This window comes from Juglans microcarpa x Juglans regia, chromosome 5D, assembly GCF_004785595.1.
Source record: "Juglans microcarpa x Juglans regia isolate MS1-56 chromosome 5D, Jm3101_v1.0, whole genome shotgun sequence".
In the NCBI taxonomy this organism is placed as follows: domain Eukaryota; kingdom Viridiplantae; phylum Streptophyta; class Magnoliopsida; order Fagales; family Juglandaceae; genus Juglans; species Juglans microcarpa x Juglans regia.
The window spans coordinates 16,698,388-16,725,678 of record NC_054602.1 but is presented as its reverse complement, the minus strand read 5'-3'; the positions used below and the strand labels follow the sequence as shown (position 1 = coordinate 16,725,678).

Below are 27,291 nucleotides of genomic sequence, written 5' to 3'. Positions count from 1 at the left end.
GGATGTACAAGGGACTACTTGTATAACCTTACAAGATCAACTACAAGAAAAATGGGTTTTGGGGTGACTCTTTCTTCCTCTCAACTCCTCTAATTTACAGATAGATCCCTCCACTTAGAAACTCGATAGAATGAATCTATTAAATGCTCAGCTTTCTCCTCCTCCCTGCCTCCATTGCCCTTCTTCATTGACTCCTAGCTTATTTTCTCTGGTTTAACTACTTCAACACTATTTTGTTGTAGTCTTTGGAAGCTAGATCCACATGCTCCACTCAAAATTAACCGACACCCAAACCACCCTAAGAACTGCTACCCTTTGCTCCACTAAGTTCATCTTTTGTTTAGTTAATTCTCCAATGTGCCGCTACTAGTGCTACGACTAAGCATACACAGTCCAAACTAGGCTTGCTACTTGCCCTATAGGGGTGGGCAGCTGGCCACCCTGCTCCTTGCACTCGCATGAGCGGGAGGCTGCATATGGACTCCAGCACCTGGCCTCGTCCACCATGAGCGGGTGACCCCGCCTGGCTATTGAGCGAACAGATGGCCTTGTTGTCCTATCCAAAATTCACCAAACGCCCCAAATCCATAGATCCATTCACCAAATATATAGATCCATCTACTAAATCCACACATCAAACCTCAAATACACAGGTTCAACAAAAAAATACATAGATCAAACCTCCATGAGATACCCATAAGCCACGACATGGCTATAGGTTTGCTCAAAGAACCACCTTGAGAAGGAGAAGTGAAGGAGGAGAAGATATGCTATAGCTTGTAGGGCTGGAGCAAGCGACGATGGAGGAGATGAAAAAGATAGGAAGTCTGGACAACGGGGGGAATTGAGAGAGAAGAGAGAATGAAAGAAAGAGATGGAGAGTCAGCTAGGGTATTTCCCTTATATCACTGTGTGAGAGAGATAAACACGGAGAGGTGTTAATTTAACTTAAAATGAAACGACGTCGTTTCATTTTAAATTTTTCTTGACGAAGGCCTAGCCCTGACACTCGCCCCTCACCTTTGTGCATGGATGTGCACCCACCCATTCACCCACCTAATGAGGGTGGATAATCTCGTTTACCCCTAGTGGGGACTGGGCCGGGGGGTCGGGTACGAGTACCTGGCCCTAGGCCTAGTCCAAACACTATTACAAATGCATGTGTGGTTTGTGTGTAGCTCTATCTAATGGCATGTTGATAGGTATTTTCCTTTTATGTGAAATGATGAAATTAGCGTGGAAAGCAAACTTCATTTTTTATTTTCCTTTCTAAAAACTTGAAGAATGAGAGTGCGGAAAGCACTACCAGACAATCTAAAGATCACTACAAGAAAAATGCTCAGTTGTGGTTAGTTATTTCTTACAAAAATGACTTTTTTTTGTCAAAATGAGTCTATTTTTATCGCAAATAGTCATTCTCGTCGCATGTAATTCATCACAAATAGTTATTTTTCTTGTAGTGAGAATTCGTGTTCAGTACATTATTATGATCTATTATAGCTTGGTAGAGGGATATGGGCATGGACTAATTTATTGGCTTCATTGCAAATTTCTTAAATTTATTTCTATGCACTTTATTTACTACATATTGTTTGTTGGTGCTCCACACTCGGGATAGCAATTCGTGTTTGTCCGTCAACTTTCATTTTTGTGTTAAGTTATATATGGATGTCAAACTTATATGGCCAACACAAGTATGACTCATTTAATTAAATGATTCAAATGCTTCATGACATGAACCACAATTCGTGTACGTCTAATAAATAACTCATGTTAGCTTGACTAGAACATAGTTCATTTAATCTATTTCAACTCGTTTTACGTAAATAAGTTGAGTTCACACAAATATTTTATCTAACCTAATTAAAAAACTTCATATTTTAATTAATATATTCTATCAACATAATTATTTATATGAATTATGCACATTCACAATTATTATAATATGATCAAATATATTAGATAATCATTATTCACAATTCTAATTAATAAATGCAATTGATCATATTCTAATCCATATTATACAATTTAGCGATAGATTACATGAACATCATCTTATCTAATTCCGGTGGGAAATGCACTAATATCATCTGATCTAGCCTGGTTTACTTATACAAACTAAACCATCTCATATTATCTCATATAATCATTATATAAACTTTTTCAAACTTGCACACAAAATATAAGAAACAATTCAACTTTTTCAAATCACAAAATAAAAATAATATTTTATTCAATTTTCAATTTTTATCTTATCTCATTTCATTTCATCTCATCTCATTTGTGTAACCAAATGATACTAACGTAGGTATTCCTACCTTCCAATGAAAGTGATTTTTGAAATTCCTTATCAACCTCCTTATCTTCTAAAATACTTTTGAAACTAAGAACAAAAACGCCATTTTGCCCATAACCCTCATTTGGCACAAACTCGACCAATGCCATATTTGATTATCATGAACATTTTAGAGGCAAGATCATGTTTCACCATTGGACATGATAAGTTATTAGCATCGATCTTCTTACCAATAATTTTAAAAAAAGAAGGTACTCATGTCATTTGTATTGAAATCGAAAAAGTACCGTTCTCAACTAGATCATAATTTTCCTCATGCAAACTTTGTGACTTACTTTTGATATAAGATTGGCTTCATCTGGCAACATAACTATTTTTAAGTGTTCTCAAATATTCTGAGATATTCTCAAATATTTTCTTTTCAAATATAACTCAAATACAAAATATGTTTTAATTTCAAATCTTTAATTTTTTCATCTAATCATTACAACTTTCACAAACTCTTAGACAAAACATAGAAAACAATACAATTTTTTTAAATTCCAAAACAAAAATAATATTAAAAAATTATATTCAAACAATTCTTTAAATTTATAATATTAATTTTATTCAACTTTTTTCCTCTCATTTTCAAAACCCAATAAAACATTTTAACTCAAACTATTTCACTACGACTAATGCTACATACAGTCGTAGAGTGTGTAAGCGCCGAGCAGTCACTTTGAAAAGAGTGGAGTCTACTATTAAAAAATTAGTTTTTTTTTTATGTAGGTCCCATATTTACTTACTTTTTTTAAAGAAATTTTGCGGTGCTTGCATACTCCACGATTACAAATATAATTTCTCTTTCACTACTATTCATAGATATATTGAGATACTCTAAATATCTAAACGGGGCATAAGACATAACTTGTAGATCAACTCTAGGCCGACTCATGTCCAAGTTGATGATTTTACTCCTAACAACTCCATACAACCATGTGATTCATTAGCAATCTTGCACCAATACATGTTATCATTATAGATACTTACAAGTAACTATATGTAACTTTATCCTTACTTTCTTTTTCGAGAATATGAAGGATGAGAACTTCATAAACTCTATCAAATTTTTTGAAGCAATTAAATCCGATCTTGTATCATTATAAGGGCTGCAACTTTCTGCTTCAACACCGCAATCCCCCCTATTGAGATTGTACCAAAATCAAGACTTGAAAAATTGGAACCGGGTAAGAACCGATTCAATAAATCGAGCGATTCAATAAATTAAATAAGGTAATTCAAATAATTTCATTAATAACATGTAATCTATATATTTAACCTCAATATCGATATTTTTTTGCCTCATATATGAAGAAGATAAAAATCATTAAATTATAATTAAGCACATAACAAATATAATAAATTATTAAGTACATGGCAATATAAGAATTGTCGTCAATCTAGATCTTTTTCGAATCAGGAGGCCGAATCGAATCGAACCAGTTTTTCGAATTAACCTTATCGAAAATCATTTTTGCGACCATCAAATCCTTTGCTTCGTTGAGGAATACGAGCCCGGACCTTATTATATACCGATAGTACTATTGCCTTTTTATATTTGCATCTCTGTACATTGTATCTGCCATATATAACATGATACTTGTCCGGACTAATTATGACCTTTCCTTCTTGTATCTCTTTCTTATAAGATTAATACAATATTTACTCATAAAAATATATACATTTAAGCACCACCACCGAATTACCAACTTTAACTTGATTTTCTTTCTTGCTTGGGTAGTTTATATTTTTTAAAATTACCATGTAAGACATTGCGTGACGTTTCTATACTCTACTATTGTAATTATTATTTCTCATATATAAATATTATGGAGCAGATCAGGATGAAACTAAATTAAAATTTAAAATGGTGGGCTGAAATGTCATGACTCGCAATCGTTGATATGCATGCAACCGCGCGTAATATTGGTGGCACGTACGTACGCATATTTCACTGCATTTATTGCTATATATTATATATGAATCTTAATTTTCTATAAAATTCGGGTAATATGGCACTCATTTCAACTCCTCTGCCACATTTAACGCTGAAACACAGCATCTTTGGTCTCCTATACACATATTAATCTCCGACTGTTTGGCACAACCATCAAGAGCCATGCATCCCCTAGCAATAAGTTAAGACTTCTTAAATCCAGAGCTAGATCAGGTTTCTTCTCTATATAAACCCCTGCCATAGAGTATAGCTCTTTAGCTGTGCTCTCTCTCTCTCTCTCTCTCTCTGTGAAGCCATGGGTTTCCAGAGTTCTTCTGCAATGGTGATCTTAAAGCTCATTTTCATCTCAAGCTTGATTGTGTTCATCAGTTTTATAGCATCAAGTGAAGGTCGCCAACTCGAGAAATCACAAGCTGAAAATACAGGAAATGGAAAGGAAAATGCAGAAAAAATGGAGCAATCAAACAAGAACAAAGATGATGATGATCATGATAAGAAGGATCACTTGGGTGAGAAGAAGAACTTGCCACCTCTTCCGGGAATACTTCCATTTGCACCCCTATTCCCCAGTTTCCAATTTCCATTTCCGCCACCTATTACTCAATTCCCGTTTCCTCCTCCATTTGAGGTTCCTGGAATCGCCCCAGTGCATAGGATTCCTATGTTACCACCCCTCCCTCCAATATTCAATATTCCACCCATCCCTTCCTCTCACCTCCCCCTGCTTAAGTTGCCATGCATATCAAAAACTTTCATCTTTAGGTTTAAAATCTCTCTCTCTCTCTCTCTCTATCTCTCTCTCAGTTTTGTATCATGTTCTACTTCTCTTTTACTCGTTATGTTTAAATAATATTGTGAAGGTGTGGTTTGGTTGTAGCTAGGCTTTGTAGCACACATGAGTTGCCTTTTCTTTCACTGCTAAGTAGTTATTGATCAGACGATCATTTGTCTTCTGAAGTTGGCCAACATAGTTAAGTTCCTGGAAAAGTTGAGGACTTGAAATATATTCATGAGAGCAGCCAAGCTTGCTTTACCTTGCTATACGGTAAAGCTTGAAAGACCATGCAATATTTAGAGATATACTGATGATCAGCCCCAACATGCATGAAACTAATTTAATAGCTCTCTGAAGTGCTTTCCAATCTGCTCATTTACAGCCTTAGACATAAAATAATAATATTATTATACGAAGTAATCTCCGGGTATTGAGGAGCTAAGCCGTGAAATTGTTTTCATTCATACAGAGAAAACTGCTTTACGTCCAGTTATTTTCTACAGAAATGAATATTATTTACTAAAATAAGTATATTCTCGTTGCAAATAACTTGTCATAAATACTCCTTTTTTATATAGTATTGACTTTAAGAATCCTTACTGAAACTCTAATTAATTCTTATAAGTGATTTGGATAGAATCAAAGCCATCTTAATTTAAAGAACCCTAAGCTAATGATCCAGCTAGCTTATGGCATGCAGTACACAGATATTTAATTAGTTGATGCTTAATGAAAATAAACAAATAAAGAAGAATGGAATAATAAGATTTGTTGTCTATTGACTTTATATGATCAGATTCTAAACTAGTAAATTAGTAGTAATGTAGAGTTTTAGTACTCTAGTGTATTAGAATAAAGGTAAAGATGCCTTGGCAAAAGTCCATTGTATTAAGCATAGACAATTACAGAGAGACGACAGGCTTTTATAGACAGATAGTACACCATGTAGTACTATGGAGAGAGTAAAAAGAAATAAAGTCTGTTACAACAGAAATGCTAAACGACAAAACATTCAGAATATTCTAGAGCTATTGGTGCCGTTGCTGAGTATGCTGAGGTGGATTCTGTTGCAATTTATTTTTGAGAGAGGCAGTGTCTTGCTCATGGTTAATACGCCCCTCGAGGCTAGCGGGTTGTCTCGCACAGTTAGACTCGATCTCAGAGCAGAGAAACGGTCAGCTGCCAATGGTTTTGTAAAAACATCAGCCAATTGATCTTTGCTACTGCAAAATTGAACTCGCAGTGTCTTGGCAGTTACTCTGTCACGCACAAAATGAAAGTCTATATCCATATGTTTGGTGCGAGAGTGATACACTGGATTAGAGGTCAGATACGTCTCCCCTAAGTTATCACATCACAAGATAGGAGGTTTTGAGAGGGAGAAACCAAGCTCTTTGATCAGTGTTTGCAACCATATAAGTTCAGCACTTGTGTTGGCTAAGGACTTGTACTCAACCTTAGTGCTAGAACGAGCGACTGTATGTTGCTTTCTTGAACTCCATGAAATGAGATGATTCCCCAGAAAAATACAAAAACCACCCGTAGATCTTCTATCATCCGGGCACCCAGTCCAATCAAAGTCAGAATATGCATGCAAGGTAAAGGATGATGATTTAGAGAGAAAAAGACCATAATTGATGGTGGATTTGAGATAACGTAGGATCGTTTTTACGGCTGTCCAGTGGGGAAGTTTGGGATCATGCATAAACTAGCAGACTCTGTTGACAGCAAAGGACACATCGGACCTAGTTCATGAAAGGTATTGCAGACTACCAACAGTACTTCTAAATAGAGTACTATCATCAAAGGAAGGAGAATCAAACTTGGAGAGTTTTGTGGAGGCTGACATGGGGGAAGAAATGGGATTACAACCAGACATATTAGTTTTTATGCAATAAATCCGAGATGTATTTTTTTTTTGAGTAATCAGAACACCATCAATGAGATTTTCAACTTCCAAGCCCAGAAAGTATGACAATGGACCCAAGTCTTTTACTGGAAACACCTTTCCAAGAGCTGAAAGTAAATCATCAACAGCAATCGAAGATGAAGAAGTGATGACCATGTCATCAACGTACACAAGAATGAACATACAGAGGGTAGATGTATGCATGACAAACAGAGAGGGTTCACCCTTAGATGCCGAGAAGCCATAACTGATCAGCCAAGAACTTAGTTCAGAGAACCAAGCTCGTGGAGCTTGCTTCAAGCCATAAATGGCCTTATTGAGTTTACAGACAAAGTTTGGTCTCAGAGGATCAATAAAACCTTGCGGTTGTTGCATGAACACAGTCTCAGAAAGCTTACCATGAAGAAAGGCATTCTAAATGTCTATTTGACGGAGGCACCATCATCGAGCAACAGCAATTGACAGCACCAACCGAATAATGGATGGTTTTACCACTGGACTAAATGTTTCGGTATAGTCTATACCGATTTGTTGATGGAATCCCTTAGCCACAAATCTGGCTTTTCTCCTTTCAATGGACCCATCATATCTCATCTTAGTGTGAAATACCCAACGAGATTAGAGGCTGAGGAGGGTGGAACTAAGGTCCAGGTGTTGGTATTCATGAGGGCTTGATACTCTTGGGTCATGGCAAATTTCCACTCAGAAAATTTTGAGGCTATGATGAATGAACATGGTTCATCCGGAACCACTGCAGTAGAGAGAAGACAAGTTCGAGTTGGATACGGAACAGTTCCATCGATGAAAGCTTGTGGTTTGGAGGAGTTAGTATGGGAACGGGTTATAATAGGAGACCGTGATGGAAGTAGTTGAGTGGAGAGTTGTGGTGATGGAGAAGGTAACGCAGGAGTTGAGGTCGAGATTGAGTTAGGGATTTCGGGAGATTGATTTTGGGAAGACGAAGATGACATAGAGACATGTGAGGGTGAGTTGGGCTGAGTAGATGACAGAGAGAGTGGGTTTGAGTTAAAAGGATATGGAGGTGGGCCAGAGCTTGAGTTAGGAGTAGAGAGGAAATTAATAGAATCGGGTTCAAGTGGGGTTGGGCCCAGAATAGACTTTGGGAAAATGGGAAGAGTTACGGAGGAAGACTGGGATTCGGTTTGAACTAGGACAGACTTTTTATAAGGAAAGCTTGTTTCATGGAAAGTCACATCCCGGGAAATATATAGACGATTTTTGGTATAATCAAGGCACTTATATCCCCTTGTGAGATGTGCTATATCTAAGAAAAAGACATGAAGTGGATCGAAAACTTAATTTTTGTCGATTATGGCCAACATTCACACCCAAAATTTTTTAGAAAAGAGTAATCAAGGTGTTTATGATAAACCATGAAGTGGGGTGATCGATTTTGCAAGACCGGAGTGGGGAGTAAATTTATGAGGTATGTTGCGGTTTTGAAAGCATCGGCCTAAAAAGAAAAGGGAAGAGAGGCTTGGGCTAAGAACGTAAGCTCAGTTTCCACAATATGGCGATGTTTTCGCTCTACAAGACCGTTTTGTTGATGTGTATGAGTACAAGAGAAACGATGATTTATGCCAAGATTTTTGCAAAGTTTGTTGAGAGAAAGAAATTCACCTCCAGCATCAGTTTGTAATGAAATGATTTTGGTATTAAAGAACCGTTCAGCAAATTGAACAAAGGAAGTAAAAACAGTTAGAACATCCGATTTATTCTTAAGAGGAAAATACCAGGTAAATCTTGTAAAATGATCAACAATGGAGAGATAGTATTTGAATCCATTTCTTGAAACAATTGGAGCAGGGCCTCATACATCGGCCCATAATAGATCCAAGGGCTTTACGGAGGAAACTGAACTTAAAGAAAAAGGCAGCTGATGTGCCTTTGCTAAAGGACATTCGGGGCAGACAGATGAAGACTGACTGGGAAAATAAGGCAAGCAATGAGTGTGCAATATTCTGGAGACAACAGCAAGTGATGGATGACCGAATCTCTTGTGCCAAGAGCTGATTGAGGCTTTCTCACCAAGATTTATTGAAGGAGAGGACGTCGACAGAAGAGAGGATGACAGCAGAGACGTGGGGAATTGATAAAGACCATTAAGAGCTGGTCCGCTGATGAGGAGCCTCCTAGTCATTTTGTCTTTTACCAAGAAATGAGTATCATGGAATTCAAAGAAACACGCATTATCAGTGTAGAATTGGAAAACAGAAACAAGATTTTTGATGATAATGGGTACATAAAGAAGATTAGAAAGTTTAAAAGGAGTAGAGTTAATAGAGAAAGAAGATTCACCAATATTATGAATCGGGAGACCTGTTCCATTGCCAACTCGAATTTGCTCCTGTCCATTGTATGGTTCAAATGTGAGGTTGAGGTGGGAAAGATCATGGGTTATGTGATGGGTTGCAACACTATCTGGGTACCAAGTTTGGTCTGGGTTAGCTGATGGAGAGGTATAGTTGGCTGATGAAGTGGTATGGTTGGCTGAAAAGGATCGGAGAGGGTCGTATTGGTAGGCATGGTCAAATCGAAAATGGCACTGTAAGGCAACATGGCCAGGTTTGTTACATACCTGATAGGTAGGTCTGGATTGATTGGTTGGGTAGGAGTGAAAATGCTGTTGTGAAGAGGATCGTCCCCTGTTAGAGGAAGAACGTCCACGGCCTCGTCCATTTCGGGCACCTCGATAGAAGCCTCTACCTCTTTGATCTCTGGGGCTAGTTGTACTTAGATGGGCAGATGGTTCAAAAGGAGAAGAGATAAGGGAACGGGTATTATGGGCCATTCTGCTCTCATGAATGAGAAGAAGGTGGTATAGCTCATACGAGGAAATGGGTTCAGTGCGAGTTGGAATTGAAGTGATGAAGGGTTCGTAGTTTGAACCAAGACCATTGAGTAGATATGTAACAAACTCCTTGTCTGAGATTGAGCTCCCCGTTGCAGCAAGTGTATCAACAAGCATCTTAACTTTGCTGTAATAATCCGAAATGGACTGCTCGCCCTTGGACAGATTGGTAAGCTGGAATCTAACTTGAAATTCCTTGGCTTGTGAGCGGGAGCTATACATAGATTCAAGGGTGAGCCAGAGCTCGCGTGAGGTACCTGCAGAGATCACATGAGTAACCACAGATTCTGTTAGTGAAGAGAACATGATACTCAAAATGATTTGATCTGTTCGTTGCCAAGCAAGAAACGCTGGATTTGTTTTGGAACTGGTATTGGTTTCGGCAGGAAGCATTTTGGGAGGTGTTTTTTGAGTGTCATCCACATATGAGAACAGATCCTTGCCTCGTAAGTAGGTAGTGATCTGACCTTTCCATAGCATATAATTTTCTGTGCTAAGTTTAATAGAAACTAGATGAGAAAATGAGGAAGGAATAGCCGTAGGGGAGGGAGAGGTAGTAGAAGAGGCGGCCATGGTAAAAAAAAAAAAAAAAAAAAAAAAAAAAAAGTAGGACTGCTAGTCTGCTAGCTCTTGATACCATATTAGAATAAAGGTAAAGATGCCTTGGCAAAAGTCCATTGTATTAAGCATAGACAATTACAGAGAGACTACAAGCTTTTATAGGCAGGTAGTACACCATGTAGTACTATGGAGAGAGTAAAAAGAAATAAAGTCTATTACAACAGAAATGCTAAACGACAAAACATTCAGAATATTCTAGAGCTACTGGTGCTGAGTCTGCTGAGGTGGATTCTGTTGCAATTTATTTTTGAGAGAGCAGTGTCTTGCTCATGGTTAATATAGTAGGCATTTAAAAGTAATTATTAGAATTTCGTTGTATTTACATTTTTTTACAACGAAAAATAATTTTTGTTGTTAATTAAATTTAAGTAGTGATGTCACATATATTTTAAACTAGAAAGTGCTTTTTGCCAATATTTTTTTCTTTTGTTGCCAAGAAATTACTTGTTTAAAGTCAATTTCTTAATTGTAAGGATGCTAATCGTTAGGTTAATTTAGTTTCTAGTGGGCATTTGAAATATCCATACATACTGATGTGTCGACTGCTAAAATTGTAAAAATTTGAAAATTCAAAATTCAAATTAAAAGAAAATACTGATAAAATAAGATTATTATTCAGTACGTATAATATTGTACGTAAAATATAAATACATGTAGCACTGCTCAATGCTAAATAGTCTCCATGGTTTGCTTAAAGTTCAAATTGGCTCTTGGAGAGAGAGGGGGGGGGGGGGGGGGGGAGAGAGAGAGAGATGACTGATGGTTATCATTCAACCATTGTATCTATGTTAGCAAAAGATGCTTCAAGATTTACATGATAATGAATAAAAAAATGGTTAATACATCTGGCAAGACCAAGTAAAGAGAAGAATAAAAAAAAAAAAAAAAAAAACAAAAGAAATCATGAGAATTATGAAACACAAGAAAAGAAAAGGAAAACAAAAACAAACAAACAAGAAAACACTACATAACATCATCAGCCACTAGTAATGTTTTGATGAGATTTGAACGCCGACTGATAGAGGAATGTTGACGCTATGACCTTGATTTCCAAAAAGTCGGATTCTCCCAAAGCTGGCAACAGAACTGTTCATAGTTGCATTGAGGTATACACTCAAGATCTGTCTCTCCCCACTTGCAATAGTGAAGCGCGTTGGAACCACTTTAACAGATACCCCAGAAGGAGGACTCCAACCAACACTGTAAGTCTCATTTCCAGCAATGTTGATCACTGATCTATGTACTGTTGTAGACTGGTTCAGTTTTGATATCACGATGGAGGGCAAGTTCAGGTCAGCTCCATTGATGGTAGAATTATAAACCCAACAGTTTTGACCAGTGTAATTCAAAACCACAGGAGCAGATCCATTAATGCCGCAAAGAAACTGCATATAGTCATCATAACCTACAATAAAAGGCACATGATGCTTCAGACTTTGAATCAGATATATGCATGCATTAATTGGCATGGAAAAGCACTATTCAAGAATTTCGATTGATATTCAAAATGGGGAACAGATAAAATAGAGATGCAATTGTATATACGTTATCATTATCTGATTATTCTATATGCAATATGACAACTAAACGATATTAACATACTTTTTTGATGATGCATGAGAAATTCTGGTAATCTTGCAAATGCAACAAGCCTTTAATAATGTCTTTTACCTGGTCCTGGGACCTGTGTAATGTGTCCCCATCACATGAATGATGAAACAGGAAAATCATCGGCTTCATACCAACGGGACATGGCCCCTAGAAATTGTTTGCACCCAAGGATTCAAACCTTAAATCCAGAGGAAGCATACCACCAAGACCAAAGTTCTTACCACTTTGAGCCAACCACTAGAGGCTAATTATGTCAACGTGTTTAGAGACTAAAATAAAGCTCATGACTGCATTTAACATTCCATGGACCCCATGAGAGGAACCTCCTATGGACAGAAAATTATAATGCGAGATAATATTGCTATTTCACATGAGAAAATAATAAGGTGCAGCCAATTCTTGATTGATTCTTGATTTCTGCCTCAGAAAGTCAATCATCCTTCCCACTTACTATCTTTCTCTATTTCCATTACCAGTGGGTGTGGCAAACCGGATAGAAAAGTTGTTTAGAGCTTTTTTGTGGGGTGGAATGGGGGAGGAATCCAAACTTCACCTTGTGAGTTGGCAAAGGGTGAGCTGTCCTTTGGCGAATGGGGGGTTAGGGGTGTGAAATTTGTGTGTATTTAACAAGGCACTCTTAGAGAAGTGGTTGTGGAGGTACCATATGGAAGAGAACTCGTTGTGGAGAGAGGTTATTGATCATAAGTATGGTTGCGTGTGGGAGGGATGGTGCTCTAAGGAGGGTAGGGGGTCTTACGGAGTAAGCTTGTGGAAATTCATAAGGAAAGGGTGGAATACCTTTGAAAAACATCTTAAGTTTGAGGTGGGTGATGGAACACGTACCCGCTTTTGGCTCGATGTATGGAGTGGGGAGAGTCCTCTTTGCATGGCTTTCCCAGTTGTTTTTAACTTGGCTGGAAATCAGCAAGCTCCAGTTTCAGAAGTTCTATGTCGTGCCAATGGGATGGTCACTTGGAATGTCACTTTTACAAGAAATGCTCAGGACAGGGAACTAGAAGAGCTGGCAGATTTTTACAGTTACTTGTATTCAGCAAAGCTAGGGGCCAATGGGGGTGATCATATGTTGTGGACTCACACGAGGAAAGAAAAGTTTACTGTTAAATCTTTCTACAAGGTTTTGACAGTCCTTCAGCCCACTTTATTTCCATGGAAGAGTATATGGAAGGTACTAGTGCCATCTAAAGTTGCTTTTTTTACTTGGACAGCTGCTCTTGGGAAGATCTTGACAGTTGATAATTTAAGAAAACAAGGTATGATGATCACGGAGTGGTGCTACATGTGTAAAAAGAGTGGAGAATCGGTAGATCACTTGCTCTTACATTGTGAGGTGGCTGGGGAGCTTTGGGCTGGTATTTTTAGTAGAGCTGGCCTAAGTTGGGCTATGCCCAAGAGTGTGGTGGACCTATTAGCATGCTGGAATAGACCTCATAGTAGTGTCCAAATAGCAGCCGTGTGGCGGATGATTCCTTTGTGCTTAATGTGGTGTTTATGGTTGGAAAGGAATGACAGGTGCTTTAATAACAAGGAGCGTGCAGTGGGGGAAATCTGAAACTTTTTTGTATTCTCTATTTTCCAGTGATTTTCTGCTATTGTATTGAAGGGAGGGAATGTTCATGAGTTTTTATCTTCTTTTTAGCCTACTAGAATGTAATTAGGTGCCTCACTTAGTATATTTCCTGTGTACTTGGGCATCGCCTAATTTCATTCACATCAATAAAGATCATTACTTATAAAAAAAAAAAAGTCAATCAACATAGATGCTCCATCTTTCTTTAATAGCTTTTACTGAAACTCCTCTATCCTCATTTAATACTAGTCTCTAGTGTTTCCTTATTTTAGCAAGTCAAAATAAAGCTCATCATAACCTTTAAATCTAGCATTTTCAACTGCCTTAAATCTCGTTTGATGCTTGGACAAAGATGCCAATTTTTACAGGAAACACAAACAAGTCGGCTGAAACAGACTTGGGCTTTTTGTGTGTTACAGATACAAAGTGCAACAATAAGTAGAAATTTGATTCAATTTAAAATACCGCGAGGAAATGTGCAAGACATACAAGAAAGAGACTGATCAGAGGGTTCAAAAGCATGTGTAGGTTATGTTTATAGACAATCTTAGAAATATAATGGTGAAAAAGGATTTGGCTAGCCAACCCAAAGCACTGGGGAAATTCTCTTTTTTACACTGGAGAATTAAAGCAGTCGTGGCAGCAAAATTAACTTTAGAACACGAACGTAAAATTTCACTTTAACCCTTCAAACTACCTTTCCTTCTTCAATATGATCACCAAACTACCAAAGTTGACACTCCCCCTCAAATTAACTACTAAAGTATCTTCATAATATGACTACTAAAGTACCAAAGTTGTTACTAATCCCCAAACTACAAGCCCTTTTATAATTTGCCCCCTCCTTTAAGACCTAACCATTAAGATGCCATCTCATCTTTCCGTTTCTTGCTTTTGTTGTTTGGAGCTTAAAGGTTATGGTTCAGTTTAAGCTGCAATCTATTATAACAGCCATATCTTAACGAGTGGGTAATTACAACTTATATTTCAAACACGGGCCTGAATGATAATTTTGGTAGCTTAATGATCATATTGCAAAAAGAATCATAGTTAAAAGGAGTAAAGTGTCATATTCACATACGTAAACCATTCAAATGATCACTTGCATTTTTGGTGTAACAGCAATTTATGGGCCATCTAAACAACCATGTAATTCACAGCTACAGATTGTCCACACAACACTTGTAGAATTTCCTTAACATATACATGAAACTCATTTTTTTAATAAAAAAAAAAGAACCTATATGTCTATTTCTCATTATGGGCCATCTAAACAACCATTGTAATTCACAGCTACAGATTGTCCACGCAACACTTACAGAATTTCCTTAACATATACATGAAACTCATTTTTTTAATAAAAAAGAACCTATATGTCTATTTCTCATATTTATATGGACTAAGTTTTTCCAAGTGAAATCCAAAATGAAATGATAATAAAAACTAAAAGTTTGTACCAAATTTAAATCCAAGGAAAAATCAACCTTCACAATATCCCAACCACATCAAGATTTCCATGAATTTGACCAATCAAGAATATACACTACATGTACTTAGTCTTTTTTTTTATATCAGTAATTGAACATTTTATTAAGAAAACGCAAAAGGCATAATCCAAGCACACAAGATCTATACATGTAAGTAGACTTACTGGAGTAAAAAATCAAACCCGGATCCAGTGCTGCAGTTGCATTCACAAAACCACTACCCATGTCAAATGGTGTTGCTGGAGATTGGTTCAGATCTGGGTTGGCATAGGCACGCTGAGCCATTATTGGTCCACCAGTCTTGTTGCATAGAGAAGCAGTGGTGGAAAGGGCAGATGCAATGGCTGAGGGACTGAAACTAGGGAACTTTTGCTTAATCAGTGCTGCCAGCCCAGCAACATGAGGAGCAGCCATGCTCGTCCCGGACATCATTGCAAAGCTCTCACCTAATTGTGAATAAAGATTATTAGTTAATTTGTAATGTGAGTTTCAAATTATTTGTAAACCTTGAAATTTAGAGGGAACAAAATTTTTGTTTATGAAAATCATTTTCCTTACAAATCACAATTGCCATGTCATGACATACATATACCTTGGAATTCAACTGAGTCAGTGCCAAGAGAACTCCAAGCAGCCCATATGAAATTCCCAGGAGCTACCAAGTTGGGTTTCATTATGTCAGCATCCTCAAGAAAATTGTCTTCTGGATCTGGTCCTCTGGCTGAATAATACATAACCTTTGGAGCAGAATTACTGTAGTTTGCTTTTAATCCACCAACAATGCTTGCAACTGCCCCGTATCTAATAATTTTCTTCGTAAGCCCATCTCTCTCCAAAGAAGAATTGTAATATCGGAGTAAAATCTGTTAGATAGCTCAAAAAAATGTTAGCACCAGAGAGAGAGAGAGAGAGAGAGGGTTACTATGTACAACCAACTTCATCACTCAGGTTCCATCTACAGTCATAAGTTTTGAAAATGATCAAACAGAACACAAAACCACACACAATACACACAGGCCCCACACCTTGGAATCATCTGGTGATGGAATTATGATGCCAGGCATTTTCAGTGGAACTGGATTAAGCTGAAAACCAATTACAAAAGGATCCATATAGAACACAACACCAGCTGCACTGAGGTTTTTGGCAGTTTGTAAGGCCTGCTTGACAGTTGAGAGCCCAAGCACAAATCGTATTGAATAGCTACAGATCAAAAGGTTCCCTTGGACAAGATCTTGATTGAAGCTACTTGAGCCTTGGCATTCACCCACGTACATATCACTGGCAACCGAAGTCTCATTGTTTAAAGCATGAATTGCAGATATCAGTTTGTACGTAGTATCAGTTCCAGCTGAACAAACAAGAAACAAATCAGCTTATCTTTCAATTCATTTTTGGGTGCATTCGTGTATATACATCAAAGTTGCAAATGCATGCATAAGACATTAGCCATATCATCCATTATGCAAAGATCAGATAAATATTGATGTAACCTAGTGCTGAAAGCAATGTGTCAATAAAAACAGATATGAGAGAAAGTTGGATCATCAATAGTCTATTTGAGATGGTAATATATACAGGTTATGGACCACATACTGTTCAAATACCATCCATCATCCATCGTCGAATTGGACAAACAGGTTTAGATTTCTCATGCACATCTCCTAATCTTCTTTTTTTTTTTTCTTTTTTTTTTTTTCTCTCTGAGCATGTGCATCTTAACCACACACTCCACTGAAAGATGCCTGGGTTATTCCAAGACCCACAATTGCAAGAGGACTTGGTGCTCAAATTACTCCATCTAGTAAAAAGTTGGGCAATAGCTTCATAATTATTTAAATACAAAAATTGAATTATACATGAAAAAAACAAATGCAAGTAGCAAAGTCAAAGAAATATAGGATTTAAGCACATATAAGGGAACTCTAACTATTCTTTTGATTTTATCCTGATAAGTACTGAACTCTGATTATTCTGAAGTCAAGAAAGAATAATAATAGGATTGGACATATAGAGTGCTTTTTCAAACTATTCATATCACAGGTTTCAAACCCTGTCTTCCTCTGGAATAGAGTATCCAAGTGAATACTTGATTTTCAACAATAACGGGGTCACTACCTAGGTTGCAGCTCTCCCCTTCAAATCGATGTGTATTCAGGTGGAATAGAAGTTTAGGTGAATACTCAAATACATAAAAGAATCTCATATTTGGCACCCCTACACCATGAAATAAACTAATAAAGTTCCCATCTTGTACCTAAACACATGATACTTTTTTTTTTATAAGTAAATATAAACAAATAGATTTCGACCCCAAACCTAAACTCATAATACAGAGCAAGCTATGTGAGAGGATTGAAAGTGGAAACTGAAATACAGGTGTAGGGGAAGCAGAAGCCATCTATTCCTAATCCTCACTGTGATAACTAGTGCTAAATACAAGCCGGGTGTGCAAGCCCTTTGTAAAAAGGGAGACCCATCAAAAATAAAAATAAAAAACGGATTTTTTCGATTGGGTCCCACTTTTTTTAAAAGGCTTGCACAGAGCTTGCATGCCTTGGGCTTGCACAAATCATTTTCCTTTTGAAATAACTGAAACATTCTGAACAGATATATTTTCTATCCTTTCTAATATTTTGAAAAGATGAATAATTGATGGTACATGACACACCCTCATTATATCCCGATGGTGATTGACTAGAATATGGTGGGCCTTGATAAATTATAGCTGGTGTCGTGTCACTACGAATTCCTATTCCCAACAAAGTTAAATTGTTAGAATGGATAAAGAAAGAATGTATTTGTTACATGACCGTTTATACAGGGAATGAAAGAGGTGTTCAATGATTTCTAATTCCGAGTAACTTGGCCTATAAAGGGAATGAAAAGGGATGAGCTTGATACTTGAAAAACAAACTTACGTGCAAGCCCAACTCCATGAATGGTTACATTATTGCCAAGGATTATAGAGTTACTGTAGCCTCTATCATGAGATGCAGCACCAACAGTAAAGATCCAAGGACTGAACGAAGACATGCTCTTAGGTGATGGTCCAGTATTGCCAGCAGCTTGCACAACAAAAATACCAGCCTTTACAGCAGATAACAAAGCCATGTCTATGGGATTAAAAAATGTCGCAAGACCAGGAGGACGTCGATTGGGAGTGATCGATAAGCTTATTATGTCAACCCCATCCTGAGCTGCCTGAAATGCACATTTTCTAGTTTAGTGGCACAGATAGATATTCACTTATGGATGAATGTTGAATAGAAGGGCTTAAAACTTTTAAAACTATTCTAAGAAAGATGAATAGATTCATTGACACCCACTTTCCAAAAAGTATTTCGGTGGAGATCTTATGGACTGAAAAAACACGATACAGAAATGCAAATGGTTACAGATAAAAGATATGCAACCAACAGTGTCTACATCAAGGGGAAAATACAAAAGAATCCAAAAATCTCTCAAATTAGCATTGATTTACCACTAAATCAGGACAAAGAGAACTAGCAACAAAGCTTATTGTCGAGAATGTCATATGTTACCATGCCAGATTCAAAACCTCCTATCAGGGTACATCGTGAATGACAGAAGAAGACTTGTAGCAGCAAAAGACCAATAATATCTACCTGGTCTATAGCAGCAACTACATCTGCAGCAAAGCCTCCAAAACTCTTGTACAATGCCTTGTAAACAGCAATGCTGAAAAGATTGACATCTGGTTAATACACAAACAAATAAATATATAAACAAAAATGATATAGACACACCTACAGAAATTAGTACAGAAACATTTTTTCTTTTTCCTTTTTCGGTTCAATTAGTTAGGGTTTTTGGTCAAGGAACTTTACTGAAAACCATTTCAAGAGTGAATCTTTTGAGGATGATGCGACCTGCACAGAATGAGAGGAAATAGAAGCAAGGAAAGAGTACTTGGAGAAAAAATAGAGAGAGCAACGGAAACAACATTGAGCTCAATGAAATTGTAGTCCATGGAAAGCAACGGGTGCATAAAACGAATGGAATAACTACCCCTATCTCATGTACCTTTTCTTTACATTCCCTTTCCTCCCACAGAATGGTTTTGGCACATCCAAGAGGAAAGAGAACACTTTCTTTCTCTCTCTCAAATCTCAATTTCCATTTCCCTTCCATCCATAAATAGGAAAAAAGAACACTTATTTTCTGTCATAAATCTCAATTTCTGTTTCCCTCCATCCGTAAATAGGAAAAAAGAACACTTTCTTTCACTGTATCAAATCTCAATTTCTGTTTCCCTCCATCCATAAATGGGGAAACCCTTTCTTTTCACCCTTTGACATCCTTTCACTTTCCATGACAATTCCCTCCATTAAATGTAGCTCTAGGGTGAAGCTAAACCATTGAAATTGATGAATTTGCACCACTAAATGTCTTAATCACTATACCACTTCGTCAATGTAAAATGAACTGAAGGCCTAACCAACTGGACAGCCATGACCAAAATCATCATTATGAATTAAATTTAAAACAGAATATGACATGGGTTGTATAGAAAATAAAATAGAGCTAGAAAATGGAAAATGATAAGCAAAATATTTTTGCAGGCCTAGGAAGAGAAACAATGAGAAGCCAAATTAGAACAGTTAGGATGGCCATAGAGAAAGTATAGAAATCTAAGTTCTACCAAAACACGCATTAAGAGAAAAAAAAAAATTCATTGGTGTTCTTAATTACTCAATCTTTGAAAGGATTCTAATTTTCAAATATTCAGCAGCATATCTGAAAAGTAAATTTGACAGTTTTTCAACGTTTTGAACCACATCCACAAAAGGTGCCAACTAGCCCACCATTCAAGCCTTTCTTGGGTTTATACCCAAAGCATAGAAACAAGTTTTGCCTTCATCAAGTGTAGAAATTTATGAGAAGGAAAAGGCTACCTTAAATTGTACAGCTCACCATTGCCTTGCCCCCCTCCCCCCCAAGAAAAGGAAAGAAAAAGAGTGAAGAAAGAGGAGTATTAACTTTTTTTGTTCACAGGCTTTGTTAAGTACTGAAAACACAAATAAATGGGTAATAGAAGTATATTTTACGTATTCTGTGATACTTCAGGTTGATTGTGGTAGGGTCTCACATTAGGATGGAAAGGGGAAAATGCAGCGAATGTAGAGCTGCAATAGTGCATCTTATATTAACAGCCAATTTCAGAATGTGATGTATCTTATATCTACACAAGATATGTGTACCACTAAAGATACATTTTAAAGATGACTACAACAACATCAACAACAACAAACCAATGCTCAGATATGGACTAATTACTGTGAATGAGGAGCCATCCCACTCGCATTTCCGAAGTGATGACCAGCAACTACCACTGGAATCCCATGGTTTCCTGCAGCAACAGAAGCTGTGTGCCTGTATATCAAGACTAGACTCATAAGTGACCTTTTTGGATATTTTAATAGACTTCTGTAATACATATAGAAACATCTAGACTGTTGCAATGCTGATGAACTAGTAAATCTAAAGTCTTTTTATATGAGAAATAATAATGATGATGATGATGATGTCATCATCATATAATATGAACTCCTTTTTCATGTGGTTTTTGGAAGCAAAAGAAGCCATATAAAGATTACACAGACAGAAATATACTCCTTATTATGGATAATAGCAGTTCAATACACTGAAACCAGGAAAACTATAATAAAGCAAGAACAAGAGAATACTCGTCTAACATATGCTGTGGCCCATGCCAATGTCGGTGTCTCTTAGGGAGGATGCTAGCAAAAACAAACTTGTCCATTTCATACAGCAATTAAATAATAGAGAGGTGTATGGTTTGTACATAATTATAATTGACATGACCAAACCCCATAAAAGACTAGGTGGAGCCAAAATAAAGTAAAAGAATGATAATTACAGCTAATAGAACCTTTTTTTCTGCTACCTTTCTTTATTTTATCAAGAGGGAAGTTAACCTGCCCTTAAGGTATTGTATCTGAATGGCTGCAATAATTTTTTTCTTCTTTCTTTTGTGGAAGATTTGAAACTAAGACTCAATAAAAAAAAAAAAGAGTTGAACCTTACACTCATAAAAGAAAAACAAAATGAGCCTAAAACATACTCCATTCCACCCGATTCCTTTAACCACACAAACTAATGCCTACATTATATATCCTTGATAAATTGCAATAACAGTTCATTTGGCTGCACTTGAACATCTCTAAGATGGGTGCCTAATCTGGATGCCAATTTCAACTCTGGCATATGATCTATGTGTATTTGTCAATTTGATACGCAATCCATGTGTTATTCATGCTGGCTTGGATTGCATGAAGTAGATGAACTCCCAGCATGAATGACACATGGAAGAAAACAGGAAAGTAAAAGTATTAGAAGTTCACCTTGATGCTAATTGCCAGAGGTGCAAAAGTAAAAAGCAGCATGTCTATGCAAACAATCAACTAGGAAAGAAGAGAAACACTCACGTGCCATGGCCATCACCATCAAATGGTGATGCATAATCCTGAGTTGCATTGAAAATTCCTCTGGTTATAGCAGATGCTGCAAAATGGCGGGCCCCAATAAGCTTCCTATTGCATGAACCAGAGGGAAAGTCCCGAGTAACCTCACAGATGCCAGAAAAATGAGCTGGAACTGGATATGGATGTTCACAAATGTTATCAGCAAAACTCGGGTGTGTTGGATCAATGCCAGTATCAACAAACCCTATCACGATTCCTTCTCCAGCAGATTCAAAACCACCTACTTCAGTCCATGCCCCATGTGGTAGGCCCAAGAACTGTGGAGTATGAGTGGTTGCAGTTTTGACAGAGAAATCCAAAACCACATTCGCCACTTCTCTCCTCCTTGAAAGCTTCTCTGCCTTCAAGATTCACCAATTTCATATCAACAGTCTTTTCCCAGGTATGAATAGATAGCATGTCACAAAATACAGAGGTTTCTACACACATATGACATCTCAAAGTATCCATTCACAAAGCACCTAACGTGAAATACACAATCATTTCTAGCAAAAGCAAACAACTAAGTAACCGTATCACTCCACAAACTTATTTTAACATTAGAGTATTATGACAGGCATCGCAATGATGGAGAAATTTAACTTATCTCATACCTGCCCTGGGGTAACAAGTACAGCGAAACCATTAATCAAGTAGCGGTAGCTGTAAAGCTTGAGATATTGCTCCCCCCTTAACACCCGCCTCAATAATGAATCATGAACTCGAGCAATATAGGAATTATACCTCCGATCCGTTCTTGAAATATTTCCAAATCTGGAAAGAATACAATTAAAAGCATCATTGTCAAGTCCAGGCTCCGATTTTGCAGAATGTTGAAAAAGGCCAGAGGGTGAAAAGATAAAGAAAGGAGAAATAAAGCTAGCCTGTTGTACGAAAATAATCATCCATGTTAGATTAATAATGGGCAGACAACTAAACAAGCTAATAGCTTTAGCATTGTAATCCCAGCACTACTTTGGCGGGGGAAGGGAGGGTGAAGAAAAGGAGATGTAGAAGAAGACAGCAATATATGGTACGCACAAGTTCAGAAAAGACAATTCCCAAATAAACCCCATTAAGCGAAACGACAGGGGTGGGAGGACCCCATCAGACACCTCTGAAATTTTAACATGTAAACCAGTAAAAAACAATCAAATGATTACACTAGATTCCAAACTTCTGTGGAATAAAAATACAAGAACCAAGCATCCAACAACCCTATACAAAACACTGAGCTTCAAACGGTCACTTTTCGGCAACCATTTCAAGGAGCAAGAATTACGCAAAAACAAAGGATTGAGATTTCTGAAGAACGTGGTAACTTTACCCCCATCTGCTGAATACTAAGTATAATTACACCACAAGCGACAAGTCTAAATAAAAAACTAATAATAACAAAGAAATGAGTACCTCGGTTTGTGAATATTCAATCTTCCAGAAGAACCGTATTTGAGACTAGCTCCGTCCCTTGTCAACTCACCATAGTAATGGGCAGCAGAAGCTTGTCTCAAAGTAACAATATACACAGCTGAGAAATTTGCATCTGAATCATTCTGACACAAACAGCTGACAAACGTCCCGAAGCAAAGCACCACAATTAAATGCGACCAATAAATACTCTCCATGACAGAAAAATCTTAGTGAAAGGGAAATTAAATTCCCAAGAAACAAGCAGCCTCGCTGCCGCCCCCTCCCTCCTCAAACCGAACAAGCAAGAACCTTCAGGTACCCATATTCTCCGTTCCCAAGAACAGTCTCTCTCTTCCAGTCAGAAGTCTAGTAGTGTGAAGACAACCCACTAACCAGAGACGCTTTACTAAAATGCGAACATTGCTCATAGAAAGTGCAAAACACCCCCACTAAGCTTCCACACACCGGAAGTTGAGTAGCAGAGAAAGCAGAGCTCTTTTTGGTTGAAAAGTGGCCCTTCTGCTTACTTTTGAGATGAGAGAGAGAGAGAGTAAAAGCAGAGTAGACTAGGGTGGGTCTTGATTCGTTAATATAACGTGTGGAGTATCGGTGGAGAGCATCTGCAAAAAAAACTTTCTCGGTCGGTGTGAATATGAACGTTTTGTTTACACGAAGGGAAAAAGGATGCGACGAGAAAAATGAACGTTTTATTTTGGTTTTTATGCTCTTTGTGTCTTTTAGTGCATTTTATTTCTTTTTTCCATTTTATACTACAAAATTCAGATATCTCGATTTTTAAGAAATTTTTGTATATTTCCATCTCATCCATCCACTTCTTCTCTTCAATGTATTTTTGTGTTATTATTCATCACCCATTAAATAATCTATTTTTTTAAATAATAATTAATTTAATAATTAATAAATGATATCACGTTAGCAATCGCGATAAAAATTATAATAGACACATAAAATAAGTCTCAGATAATATTTAAGCAAATGATAATGTTAGACATACTATATTAATTTTTTATATTAATTTATTTTTCTATATTAATATTTTATAAAAATTGTATTTTTAGTAAGACCTAAACAAAAAATAAAAAATTCAAAGCAAGATTTTTTTACGCAACCACTTTTTTAAGTGATAATGAAATTCCCTAGAGAATTTAATATATTCTAAAAAAAAAATCCTTTGAAAATAACAGATAGTTACGTGATTTTGGGGAGTGGAAAGGTCAAAATCAGGTGGATTGAATACGCATATATGAAAAAATAAAATAAAAACAAAGAAAAAAAGAAAAGAAAATGATGGTGAGTTGATGGGGTCAGCCTCCATGATTTTGGGTTTGGCCCTTTTTGTTGTTGTGGGTGTTCCTCTTGGCTCTATTGAATGTTCCCAACGTTCCAATTTTTTTGACGGTGGCCCGTGACACTGTAGAGACGAGAGAGAGAGAGAGAGAGAGAGAGAGAGAGAGAGAGAGTCGTTCGGCGTTCTATCATCTATCCACGTGAAAGTGCACAAACGGTGCAAGAGAACCAAAGGAAAATGATAAGTAGCTCATGTTTTTTGTTTACTCATAATTACGGTTCAGATATTTTATTTTATTTTTTTCATAATTAAGAAAGTAAATATTAATAAAGTTGTGATTTCTTTTTCTTAATGGTCAATAATACTTAAAAAATGTTTAAAAAAAATTAAAAAAATATAATTTACACTAGGGATAATTTTAAGGAACAAAAACATGAGATTGAATAGCGACACCTGAGAACTATGGTGCGATTTAAATAGTGAAATGAGATGCGATGATTCTAGATAAAAATTAAAAATTAAATAAAATATTATTATTATTTTGAGATTTGAAAAAGTTAAATTGTTTATTATATTTTATGTAGAAATTTAAAAAAATTATAATAATAAGATAAAATGAGATGAAACACTTTTACTATCCAAACGAGACCTAAATGATTCTACTGTACTAATAATAATTACTTGGGTCCAAAAATTGGCCCGCGGCCACTTTTTTTTATTGTCATAATTTTATATTTTAATATACATAACATATATGTACATGATGTTTAAGTTCACGCAGTCTGCAAACCACATTTAATACTATCATGAAATTCACATGTTATATATTTCTTTTCAAATTATGAAATATATTTTTGACAAAAATCTAAAAAAAATAAAAAAATCTTCCTCCCAGCTTTCATTTTTTGAGTCACCCAAACAGACCCTAGCTCAAACAAAATATATAGGCGAAACTTAGGTTATCATGGCTTGATAGGTTCACTGCAAAAAACTCAATTGAGCCTTTCTTATATTCTCTTTGTCAAAGTGGTAGGGGCAGGCTATAATGCCATCATCATACACTGTGGGAAGCCATTTGCATATATGTAGTCGTTGAGAATAGCTTTAGTGCCCTCACAGTCTAAAAAGAAGCCGATTCTACAATCATGAGCATCACTTTAGCTTTGATCTCAATCGATGACTTTCTTTTCTCCATGTGACACTCCAATACATGAAGAAAATAAAAAAACATGGTCTTCTCTTTGTTCTTCTGAATTTCCTTCTTTTTCTTTCCGTGTGTTGATCCTATATAGGTGGAAGATCATCTTTTATTAATTCTACTCTCATGCTGACGTAAATGCAGCTTTTTTGTTCAGTGTTGTGGATTGGAAAATTTGTATAAGTTGAGGCTAAAATGGAAGTATTCATCATTTATTTAAGCAATAGGATGGGGTGTTTGAATCTCGAATCTCAGCCCTAAGTCACAGTTTGAGCAAAGAGCCACACAACATTTACGTTAAAGTTTTCTCAGCAACCAAACATTAAGATTCTGTTTGGATATAGAAACGGTTTTATCTCATCTCATCTCATCGCATTTCATTTAAAATCATCTCATCTTACTATCTAAATAGGACTGTCATAGAGAAGAAGAAAAAATATATCCAAAAATAAACCCATCATAATAATGTCCCAACAAGAAGAATCAACAAAATAGCAAAACAATTCATAGGACTTGCTTATCTTGCTAAGGATGTGGAACCATTGAATGGTAGTACGTATATATGGCAAAATCAACCCCAATAACCCATTACTTTTTGCTTTTACTGCTATATATACAAAGCAATTATACAAAATAAATCTATAAATTGATGTAATTTTATAGAATTCGTGAGATCTATTTTATAATAAAATTAATTATACAATATGACATATCACATCAAAATATATCAGTTTGTGAGTTTACTTTTGTCTAATTCATTTGTAGTTTAAGTATTTTTCACTACAAGAAAAATGGACTTTTGTGACCATTTAATTGCGGCGAAAAGAACATTTGTGACCAAAACAGACTTATTTTGACTGTAAATAATCATTTCGCTAGAATTAACTGGCCACAAATAAGCAGTTTTCTTGTAGTGATTTCTTTGAAAAGGAAAATCAACCCATAAAGGAGATTTTGCCCATTTTGCTTGTATTATTCCTCCTGAATCAAAATCATAAACGAAGCTAGCTAGAATGAAAACCATATATTGAAATGAACCCAAAAACTGAACCTAATTACAATTCCAAAATTAATCCCAATACAACCCACTATGATCTCTATAGCTTGAAGTCTATTTTTTTATATAGCATTGGTATCAGAGAAACCATCTTATATTAATGTTGTTCCCAGTGAAACTTAAGTCTCTGTTCTGGTGTAAGTTGCCCTTATTTTTAATTAACAAGCATGCATCTGCTTTGCTCATAATATAATTAAGCATGAATCAGTTTTTTTATGATCTGCTTATATTTATTTTGAGATAAGCATGTCATGTATCATCTCTGAATATATTTGAGCCTCTAGTTATACGTTGAATGCCCGTATTTTTCTTATGCATTTGAGCCTTTATTTGTTGAGCTATTTAACATGTGACCATATTTTTATGTTTGACATTCTGGTGATCATGCATGGATATATGTTTGTCTTGAGAAGAACTATCCTAGTTATGGTTGTCCTGCCCCTGCGTGTATGTTTTGTTTATAACAAAAAAAAAAAAAAAAAAACTGATGGAGGTTGTTCTTGCACCGGTGCAAGATGTGAGCACTGTGTTGCATGCACCTTGCATGGGGCAGCGGGCACCGGCGCGGCACATATATACCATGGTGCAATGTGCACCAGGTGCTACTGGTAGCGGTGCCACGAGCACCTAAGGGTAGTGCACCAGAAAGG

The 27,291-nt window shown here is 36.5% G+C and overlaps 2 protein-coding genes across 2 annotated transcripts; one reads left to right on the top strand and one right to left on the bottom strand.

The window, feature by feature from the left end:
* Nucleotides 1-4,488: 4,488 nt before the first annotated feature.
* LOC121264318 (histone-lysine N-methyltransferase SETD1B-like) lies at nt 4,489-5,437 on the top strand. The gene is made up of 2 exons (XM_041167444.1): nt 4,489-5,039; nt 5,148-5,437. The coding sequence occupies exons 1-2, from the start codon at nt 4,591-4,593 to the stop codon at nt 5,170-5,172; spliced, it is 474 nt and encodes a 157-aa protein (XP_041023378.1). The 5' UTR covers nt 4,489-4,590; the 3' UTR covers nt 5,173-5,437.
* A 5,798-nt stretch (nt 5,438-11,235) lies between these two features.
* LOC121265319 (subtilisin-like protease SBT2.2) lies at nt 11,236-23,706 on the bottom strand. The gene is made up of 10 exons (XM_041168900.1): nt 23,078-23,706; nt 22,282-22,441; nt 21,632-22,029; nt 20,460-20,555; nt 18,788-18,860; nt 18,080-18,362; nt 16,184-16,509; nt 15,751-16,021; nt 15,323-15,604; nt 11,236-11,877 (listed from the first exon to the last, which is right to left on the bottom strand). Exons 1-10 carry the CDS (start codon nt 23,290-23,292, stop codon nt 11,456-11,458), a joined length of 2,526 nt encoding a protein of 841 aa, XP_041024834.1. The 5' UTR covers nt 23,293-23,706; the 3' UTR covers nt 11,236-11,455.
* Nucleotides 23,707-27,291: the final 3,585 nt, after the last annotated feature.

Excerpts from the sequence above, each read along its gene's own strand:
- LOC121265319 (XM_041168900.1), bottom strand. The coding sequence starts at position 23,292 with ATGGAGAGTATTTATTGGTCGCATTTAATTGTGGTGCTTTGCTTCGGG. Across the intron at positions 20,556-21,631 it reads GATGGTGATGGCCATGGCAC|GCACACAGCTTCTGTTGCTG; the intron begins GTGAGTGTTTCT and ends CTTGATATACAG. Across the intron at positions 15,605-15,750 it reads TGACTCAGTTGAATTCCAAG|GTGAGAGCTTTGCAATGATG; the intron begins GTATATGTATGT and ends ATTCACAATTAG.
- LOC121264318 (XM_041167444.1), top strand. The coding sequence starts at position 4,591 with ATGGGTTTCCAGAGTTCTTCTGCAATGGTGATCTTAAAGCTCATTTTC. Across the intron at positions 5,040-5,147 it reads CTTAAGTTGCCATGCATATC|TTGTGAAGGTGTGGTTTGGT; the intron begins AAAAACTTTCAT and ends GTTTAAATAATA.